This window comes from Cynara cardunculus, assembly GCF_001531365.2.
Source record: "Cynara cardunculus var. scolymus isolate 2C chromosome LG 6, CcrdV1, whole genome shotgun sequence".
Lineage (NCBI taxonomy): Eukaryota > Viridiplantae > Streptophyta > Magnoliopsida > Asterales > Asteraceae > Cynara > Cynara cardunculus.
In genome coordinates, this window is record NC_037533.1 from 760800 (window position 1) to 771406 (window position 10607).

Consider the following 10607-nt stretch of genomic DNA (forward strand, 5'->3'; position numbering starts at 1 on the left):
AGTCCGTTACTTTTTATATAATGGCTGATCAGTTTTGGACCTTCTTTGTAACCGTGGATGTCGAGATCAGCTTATACAACCCTCAACTAATCTCATGGAGCAATTAGGATCCTACATATAACAGCTATGAAAATCACCATTGGCCCTAATAAGACTGTAGCTAACAACCTATAAAGAAAAGTCTCGAGACGACTTTTATTTACCAATTGAGTCGGTGGTCAAGGTTATCAGCTTTGGACTTCACTATTTGCTTATCTCGTTTTGGTTCCATATTAGAGGGTGTTATATTATACAAACAATAGTTCTAATCGTAGGCAAAAAAAAATCTCCAACGTAACAATTAATGCTTGAAATGGTTTTTGAGTCGTGATGTTCCTCTGTTGTTCTCTTATCGATAAATGTATTTTCTTTTTTTATTAAGTGAAATATGAAATAACATATTCGTAAATGCAATACGTATAATAATAAGTTTACTAAAATTTCTTTGTAGAAGTCGTTAGTTTGAGTCTGTTTACGGCTACAGGTATTTTTCAAGTTATGATAACTTATCAGAACCTGTTTATGTATAAGGTGGCCTGAAACATCCATAACTACAAAAAAATGACATACAAAAAAGTTTTAAAGGTTAAAATACACCGATCATGTATTAAAAAAGTTTATTGGATTTTTTTATACAGTGTCAAATTTGAATCATGTATTAACCAATTAGGTATAGATTTTTCCGAGCATATACATCAAATCTAAGTCGATTTTAATTTAAAAAATAATTTTTCCGTACAAATATTTTTTTTGTGTTTCAAGTAATGTAACTCTATCATTCGATGACTTAATAAATGGTTTGGATATCTCAATTGTTGTATTATGTCATAACTTAATAAACCAGATCAAACCAACTTCAAAAGATTAGAAGGGTTGTTTACCTTACGCTTACCCGGGTAAATGTTTACCGGCAAAAATCAACACTATCATTTACTTACCTGATAAGATTTTAATTAACGAAAATGGTATCCTACGCATCAATTTACCCAGTAAACGCTAACCATCAGTCACCGCATTCACTTACCTGGTAAGACTCTCGGTCCTTGTCTTCGCTCTTTAACAGTAAGATTTTTGGTCTTTACCATATGCATCCAATAAAATAAATGTGACTTGATAAGCACTTACTCGGATAAACGTTTAGTAAACGACCTCTTATATCTTACCTTTACTAAATTGTTTATGTAAATACTCCAATTTGTAAGAGAATTTGAAAACCCAATTACAAAAATAGACAAAATTAGTCCTTAAAATGGACACACATTATTTTGCATGACCAAAATACATAATCTAAAATGGATAAGGATCTACGGTCCCGATCAATTATATTGCATTTTTATCCATCAATCATATTAATACACATTATCTGATAGAGGATGTAAACTTTTAACAAAATAAATCTAAAAGTATATAAAAAGTTGTAATGTGTTTTTATTCATAATAAATCAGGCTTCAAATACTCTCATTATATGCAATAAACCTTAAATTAAACCATATATTAAAAACTTATAAAAGCCTGTTAGTTGAAATTTCCCATTCTGTGTACGTATGTATGCGTATCATTCCAATCAAGATTTATATCCAATTCCTATCAATTGACCACCACACAAAGGGTATAAATACTTGACCTTACCGTACCGGTCCCACGGTTATCATTGTGCGCCGATAGCAGGTGGTGGTGGGACCCAGTTCAAACTCGGGACCTCCACCCATCCTATCGCTGAGACGATACGGTAGGAACAAAAAACTAACCGATAATTTACACAATGTGACAAACTCCCAGCTCCTACAAACTGCGAGATAAATACATCGTAATGATGCAAGCCTACTAAAAACCAGCTTTGTCGGGTCTCTACGACACCAAACGTTACCTCTTTTCTTGTTCGCTTGAAGTGGTGCCGGGGCCTAAAGAAGCCTGATCGTCTTTTTGGTCTTTGCCGCTAGTCGCAGTCGGCCCACCACTTCCGTTTAAGCAGCTAGCCATTTCCTTTGCCTCCGAGGGGGTCGGTGAGGATGTGGGTCCCATTTCGTCCTCGATGGGAAGCATCCGTTTTGAACCCTCTAAAGCCACACCTAATACGATGTTATCATCCAATGCAGATGATCGTGGAGTAACCGGCTTCTCTCCCTCCTGCTTTGTATTACTACTCGATGATGGTGATGGTGATGATGATGATGACGATGTTTCTCCATCTGGGTTTGCTGCTGAGTTGTTGCGAACCGAGGTAGTGGGTCCGACATTCGACGTCTTGAGTTCGGAAGTTGGCTTTGGACTAGGATCTAGTGTGGGGTCTGAAGTTGTTATGACCTTAGCATCTTTCTCTTCAGGGTTACTAACGGGTCGAGATGAAGGGTTAGTTTTATCATCTCCGTTGATCTTATAAGAAGGCTCTATCAGTAGGAACGGACGGTTAGCAGCTGCTCGGTTACGAGTGAATATATCAGAAAGTGGAACGTCATCAATATCAGCATCACGGTAGATTCTCTGCACTGTACGAATGGGTGTGGCAAGACGAGCCCGGTGATGGCTGATTACTCTCAGGAGATCCAACAATATAGCTTCCTGTTTTTAGATTGAACACAAGTACATCAAGAATGCCAACAGCAAAAAAATGAGGTTATCACAAAGCAAAGAACTACAGATGGGGTAGGGTAGCTGATCGCTTGTAGGACTGTGTAGATGGGGGAGGGTGGTTAGGCAGGGGTGGGGGAGGGTGGAGAGTCTTCAGATAGGTTCACAGTATCTTCTGATAGGGATAGGGAGTCTCTTTGATGTGTTGCACGTGCTTTTTAGCTAGGTAAGATCTATACGTTCTTTATAACAGGACCGGATGGGGGAGAGTGAGGTAAACAAGGTTTTAGGATATTAATTTGACATGGGCAGTTTAATAATTTATCAATTTTGTCCCATCTGGTTGATTTTTGTTTCACCAATTTTGGTGGAACAAAAAAAATGCATTTTTGTCCTAATCAGTCCCGTTCAGTCCCGGTCTATCGTCGCACCAAAATGGGACTAGTTATATGGCTTTCAATTGTGCTTTCTATTTGTTTTACTTACCTTTTATGCAAGTCGGGGGGTCATTTTGGAAACAGCTTAGGGGCTGTTTGGTTGGTTTTCCATTAAGTTCTATATGGATAAAGTTGTGTGTGTAGATTAATTTGTCTGTATAAATTGGGAAGGTTTTTGTTTTGGAGGGTTTTTCATAGATGGAATGAGCATGTTCTTTAATTGGGAAGGCAGGTTTGAAAAAAAAACTTGGTTTCTGCATAAAGCTCCCCTCTAGAAGCTTACTAGATAAGCTACTCTATATCATTGAGCCACTACCAAAGAGTCATGCATAGCTGACTGAATAATCTATGAGTCCCATTAAGCTCATTAAGCTGCTAATAAACAGGCCCTTAGACAGAGGTAAGGTTTGTGTACATCCTACCTCAAGACCCTACCTTAGGGTGGGATATACCAGGTTGGTTTGTTATAATTTGATTTAATAAGAAAGCAAAGAACTCTAACCTTCACACCAAGATATTCTTCAAAATGTGATGTTTTCACAAAGCAAGAAACCATAATCTGTCGAACAAAAACAAGGACATAGAATATAATATTAGCAACTAATCATTTATATCCTTGCATCAGAAATAAATGTAACACCAGTACTGTAGATAACGAACGTACAAAAGAGCCTGATTTTCAGGGTCAAACAAAAACTACAAAGACTAATTTTCAGCCTGATAATGAACATACAAAAGAGGTAGATGGTGTAAAACAAAAAGCCTTCCATTTTTATTTAAAAACTACTTACCAAAAGAGCCTGATTTTCAGGGTCAACATTGTCCAGGAACACTCGCCTATGCAGCTTTTGCTGCTCCACTTGAGGATTTTTGGCCAAAACCTTGCGCATATCAGCCACAATATTCTGCGCCCAAAACATAAGCCAATAATTTAGAGTAAATGCATGAAACAGTTCAACCAAGCATACTGCAACAAACCAACCCAAACGAACCAAGTAAATACATATGGAAACCATAGGTTTATAAAATGAAACAAACCCAACCAAATCCCACATGTTAATATAGTCACCATAAGAATACTACTCACATTAATTTTGTTGACATCCAAGTGGCTGATAGCAAGGTGAGTCTTGATGCGCCAATGAGTTTTTTGGCTCAGATTTCTCACCACATTCACTGTGAATTTATGGTTTGGGATGTGAACAGCTTCACGATCATCACCTCTTATGATTGTTGGGGACCACCAACCCACATGCTGAAGCAACAAAAGATGTGAACAAGATCACTGACAGAAAAAGGTAGGTACACCAAGTATTGCACAGTTGTAATTATCAGGTTAGTTAAAGTCAGCAGCCTTCTAACTAGTGCTATGTTTGGCAAACTAACTGATAAGCTAGTTGTTGGCTGATAATAGCCGAAAAACTAGCTGTTGGCTAATAAGTTAGCTGATAAACTAGTCATGTTTGGTGAAACCTAGTTGATAAGCTAGATGGCAATGTAAAATGACCTAAAAGGACATGATGAAAGATTAATTGGGAAAAAAATGGAAAAAAGACCCTGGAGCTTATTAAAACATCACTTTAAGTAGCTGTTCAAAAATCTAGCTTATGGCTAACTAAACGCCGGCCAAACATGGCTTGACTAGATGGTGGAGAGAGAACCGCCAGGAAATATACATGTGTGTGAGCTATCTTAAACACTTCACTTTTTCAAAAAGATTGCTGTTTATTTCTCCTCTAATATTATGATACCAGGACTATGAAGACATGTAAGACGGAAGAAATGAGCGAAAGGATGTACAAGCATGCATGGATGGCAACAAATCCTTGGTTTATTTTTATAAGTTTATACAGAAAATACATACCTCAACTGTACCAGAGACTTCGTACCCCTCAATTTTTGTTTGAATCCATTCATTTAGTACGAACGGCCTTGTTGCATGGATCATTACGCTTGAAAGGAAATTTGTAAATATCTACAAGAAAATTACATTAAATAACCACTAATAGCAACAAAAGAGTCTGAAATAGCTAAACAACATAGTCAATTAGTCATTGTAGTGTAGTAGGCAAAAGAAGTCTGCAAAAGGAACGAGGTTCTACCTCACGGCCTGCAAGCGTTAGCAATACAGTACCAAGCCCTCCAGCTGTGACCCACTTCTGAGTAGAGAACCCCAGCAACTCCATGAATAATGAAACAGATGCAACCCACACTGCAGAATAAACAGCTTTTCCAGCAAATTCATAACCCATCTGTAGACAAAAAGATAAAAAGGAAAATAGAAGCTTAACAGCAATTTCATAACCTGTCAGAATAAAAGCAGCAAAAAAAACTATGCTACACCATACTTGTGAGATGAGTTATTCTGAGACCACAATAGCTTATCTTTTCCAGTTAAATTCATAAACTTATATTAGAATGCAAAACAAGATTCCCCTGGTTCGTATGGTATAACAATACTTTCATATGTATATTCATAGTTCTTGCATAGTGTTGGTATCAAGCAATTCCAAAGAATTTGGATATACTAGAGTCATGGAGACATACAGTTCTTGCATCGCCAGGATCTTTTTTCTCCGCAAAGAATTTTTGTGTTTGCTGTATCAAGCTGCCAAAACAAAATATGGCATTGTCTAAACATCAAACAATGAGATGGAAGTCATAAACCATATCCAAACAATTGGATAAATTATTCAACATGCTGACTTCCAGCAAAGAGGCCTATTAAGGTGAGTAATGACCCAATAAGTCATGTTTTATAAAAGGGAGCATAGCTTACAAGTTGCAACCAGCATCACACACACACAGCGGTAAAGAACGGCCTACTTGTGACCCAAGAGGCGAAGAAAATAAATCATTCTAAGAAAAAGAAGTCTAGAAATCATTGATCAATAAGAGAAAACCCCAAGATAGGTAGGTTATTACCTCGATAAGCAGTACGCAAACGCCAATACTGTAGATAATGAACGTACAAAATTCAGAAGCCGTTGCTTGACAGCTTGACTTGGTGCAGAAGGTAGAATAACTGGGTCCAGTACTCTGTGAAGATCAGTTACTGTTATAAAAAGATCTAGTAATATCATAGCTACATACAAGTTCTCCAAAGATGCTACTTTCACCTGCATATAATTACAGCACCTCCCCATAGCAACAAAGGCTGAATATAAGATGTCATCACCTGTTGTTCTTTACTCTTGTTCCAACTATTATCACTTTTCTGTATAAAGTAATTATGGGGTCAGGCAATTAGACACTTAAGATCATAAGACCAAATCTGATCTATAAACGTACTTGCAGAAAAAGGATCCTGCACACACGCATTAAAGGTCCAAGACCCCATGCAGCAAAAGCAATAATTCCAACAGCTGGAATCAGTTGCACTACAAGAGACCGGCCATGAAAAGCTTCATAAGACCTGCAGCAAACAAGTTATACATTTAATAATAACAGCAGAGAGAATCGCATTCATCAACCAGAATCAGGGAAAGGAAGCATAAAAAACATGATATCATTAACTGGATCACTCATTCATTTCACTCAAACACCTAGTTCAATAAAAGAAAAATAGAAGGAAAAAGGGAAGGAAAAAAATGTGCAATTATTAAACAAATACCTACAGTCTAAAACATGAATTCATTGAAGACTTCATATTGTTAAGAATTAGAGATGCAAACACATAAAGGGAAATGAAAACACCTAGCAGGTTCTATTTATGGAACCCATAATTAGATAGTAATTTTGCTGCATAACCCTAAAAAGATAAAATAAAGGGAAATGAAAACAGTTAAGAATTAGAGATGACACATAAAAGGGGAAAACCACCTTGTCAATACTGTAGCAGCTGTTTTTAAGATAGGAATCTGGTTTCCTCCATTTGGTGTGAAAAGAGATCGACAAACTAAAATGTTACACCTACTTGGCACTGGTTTTATAGATTCCCGTATGGTCAAAAGATGTACACTCCAAGCCTCTTGTAGCTGCAGATGCAACAGACATAATCATGATCCTAACACCATTTATAGTAAATTTCAGAAGTAGATCTGAAGGGTTATTAATGGCATATGCATAAGTACTTCCTCCACCCCAAAATAAATGTCCACATACTTTAACGTAAGTGTTTGACTATTTGGCATATATTTGAAATGCCCTTCAACAATGAAACTTTTGAGTTTTGAGGAACCTTACTTTGGTCTATAAGGTTCCTCAAAATCACTCTCTAAACCTTAATTTGGTCTACAAGGTTCCAAACATGAAAGGGCCTTTTTGGTCATTATTTTGGTCTATAGGTCATTTCATGTTTGGAAACTCTACCACAAAAGACAACATTGCAGTTACTTTGTGATATTCGGAAAACGACATTGTTGTGTTTGTTATGTTACGGGGAAACAATTTATCTAGAGAATATTAACGCAAATGCAAGTCACACATGGATTGTATCACATGTTCACACATACAAGAGGTCAAGGATCCACCAAATGTTACCAATGCTAAGTGATATACAGCATAAGACAAAAACAAGCAATCTCTTAGAAACATACCGAGGTATTGGATGAAAGACTGCCTGCAAAAATATGTGTGTGTCCCTTATATCTCTTTCCCTGGAAAGGTTTTAGAAAAAGAATTATATAACAGATAAAAAGTGAAGTATGTGAAACGTATTTGAAGTTCTCTAGTTTGTTATTTATCTTAGGCTATCAGTTAATTAGTTATGAGAAAAAGATAAGCAATAACCTATGTATAAAACCGTGCACCTTAGGTTGGCTGCCATATACAGTACTTCTATTGATCCCCAGTTCCCGGGAAAACAGCAAAGAACCAGTTGTAGCCATTACTGAGGAGATTGTAGACAAAAAAGATGCAATATTTTCAGAACTTAAGACGTAATGTAGACTTGGATCCTGCGCTAAGCAGAAGTTAGCAAAATGGCACTAAAGTTTCAAATATAGGTTCTGAATATATCAAATAAGTGCCAAAGCTGCCAACAAGTAAGCATAGGAACTGAATTCTTTAATGTAACATACTTGTACCAAACTGAACCTGGACCAAACCCCTGATCCTAATGGAACACTGAATCACACATGTCTATTAGTAGGTACAACATGGGTTTGTTTGAAAAAATCTTCCTATCAAGTGCACATTCAACTTTCAGAAAGCTGAGTACTCTAACTTCATGAATTGTCACACCTAGTACTTTTTGGATGCAGTGGATATATTGTAAAATTTCTCGCCGACATTACTTAATGTATAATACTTGTTTAAGCAAAATAAACAATTAGAAGCCTGAAACTAAAGGCAATTTTTCTTAAAGTGTCCAAGAGTGATAGCATTTAGCCTTTTACCAAAAACCAAGGGCAGATCAGCAACAACCATGGTAATAGTGTCTAAACAAATCGATATACATAGTTCCAGATATAACCACCAAACAACCAGTCATACTTCGAAAAGCCAAACAAAATGCTACAAAACTCAATCCATGAGCAAACTAAAAGTTAACAGTTTCCATTTTCAAGTTGAAGAATGGAGAGTAACCATTCAGCATTCAAAATTGAGATCTTGGCTCTTCCTTCTTAAGGTATGAAGTATCATGAGAAGGAACACGTTCACAGTGACTAAGCAAATCACAGTATATATTTCCAGATGCCATTACCAAGCACCAACACCCACTATGAAAAGCCAAACAAAGAGCTACATAAATCAATCCACAAGCAAAACAGGAAAAAGAATACGCATACATGTAACTATCAATAATTAACAATCTACACACACACAAGAAGGGGAAAAACCAAAACTAGAGCATCAAAAATTGTTACAAAATATTACATGGCACAATACATTAATCAATAACTATAACCAGTTTACCAAACGAGAAATAATTAAAGAATTTAGGCAATCAATACATCCAAATATTCTGTAAACTATAGATAACAACTAAAAACGATCATTTTGAACATGAATCAATGAATGCATCAAATCGAACCAATAATTAACCTGAATACCTGATCACGAACTATACAACAGAGATCTGAGAGAGATTTCGACGAATTAAGTGTATATGAGAAGGTTTTCCGGCGGACTTTTTGACGGTGGAAGTTCGAGGAGAGTAGATTTTTCCAATAACTTGCGCCGTTGAGGAAACAAAGAGGACTACTGAATATGGATAAATGCGTATATGCTTCGGGTGACGTGGCAGAAAGGAAGACGACGGTAGTAGCTAACATGCGCTGTATGTGCTTTTTTTATCTTGCTTCACTGAGTCGCGGAAAATTGGCCACACAAATGATGCTAAAATTAATACGTTTAAATAAAACGTGCAGAAATTGGTCGGCGTTTGGGTGGATATAGCCCGACCCGGAGACCCGGTTCTGAAAACGTGGATATCCTTTTTGCGTCTATACAAGCAAACATTGGTACAGTACAATTATTCAGTATTTGATAAAACATAATTTGATTAAATAGAACAAGTAAAATGTCTAATTTATTTGTAATAAGTTGTTTATATATTTTGATAAATTTATGTAAATTATAATAAAATAATTATTTTTTATAACAAAATATATCATTAAAAAGTTTCGTCAAAACAATTGAAATGACACCAAAATAAAAATGTTTATGTAGCTTCTATTTTTTATTTTTATTTTCTACATTATTTTTTATTATCAATGTATAATTAATTACATAAATTAATAAAAATATATAAATCGTATAAAAATAATATTTTGATGACAGTAAAATATAAGTTCAAGAAAACATAAAATACAATAAATAAAGTTTAAAAACCGAATAAAATGTAAAAAAGACGACTTATTTGATGTTTTAGAAAAATAATTATGTTTTATTTTAATAAGACTATATTGATAGATGTAAGACTGTACCAACTTCTTTCACCCGGTTCCATTGGGTAGGGGTGGATGTTCCACATAAAAATCTTGTCAAATATGAAACAGAGATCTCTGTTCTGGTTTGTTACATCATGTCCAGTCTACCAAACACAACAAATAGGTACCATCATGTGTTGGATATCCGTTTTTTAAAACTAATTCTTATAATAACTTGCAATTTCCTTTACAACAAAGAAATTCAATACTTATAAGGAAAGCTCAAACTCCTTTGTTCAAATTCCTTGGTGATGTTTGGTTCACGGAATGAACTGATTGGATTCCACCAAATTCCACGGTTGAAAGATTTGATCGTTCCTTGGCTAAATTGAAGGAATTGAATTCCATTCATTGGCAAGTGTAACATATTTTGTAATTTGGTTTTAAAGAGACAAAAATTATTTTTGCAACCAATTTAACCAACATCACCTACCCCAACCCACCCTACGCTACCCTACCCTACCCTACCCCCACGGGTACCACGCCACTATCATTCACAAATCACCATCACAGCCACCACCCACCACACCCTACCCCCGCCACGACCACGCTACTCTACTATCATTACGCTCGCCACCCTTAACCGCTACCCCCACCCAAGGTTCAAAAAGGCATGAGGCTTGGTGTGGCGGTGAGTTAAGGCCTCAAGCCTTACACGCCATGGTGAGGACCCGACGTTTTTCAAGG

General features: G+C 36.3%; 1 protein-coding gene across 4 annotated transcripts; it reads right to left on the reverse strand.

The window, feature by feature from the left end:
- Window positions 1-1595: 1595 nt before the first annotated feature.
- LOC112514568 (mechanosensitive ion channel protein 2, chloroplastic-like) lies at window positions 1596-9143 on the reverse strand. 4 transcript variants are annotated; one of them, XM_025121107.1, is made up of 14 exons: window positions 9042-9143; window positions 7797-7876; window positions 7584-7643; window positions 6868-7022; window positions 6337-6460; window positions 6165-6262; window positions 5971-6084; window positions 5593-5653; window positions 5148-5297; window positions 4910-5020; window positions 4133-4300; window positions 3837-3950; window positions 3548-3604; window positions 1596-2599 (listed from the first exon to the last, which is right to left on the reverse strand). In XM_025121107.1, exons 2-14 carry the CDS (start codon window positions 7872-7874, stop codon window positions 1904-1906), a joined length of 1986 nt encoding a protein of 661 aa, XP_024976875.1. In that variant the 5' UTR covers window positions 7875-7876; window positions 9042-9143; the 3' UTR covers window positions 1596-1903. The 4 variants fall into 4 exon arrangements, with proteins under 4 accessions (XP_024976875.1, XP_024976873.1, XP_024976876.1 ...); XM_025121105.1 differs by having other exon boundaries at window positions 7797-7943; XM_025121108.1 differs by having other exon boundaries at window positions 7777-7943.
- Window positions 9144-10607: the final 1464 nt, after the last annotated feature.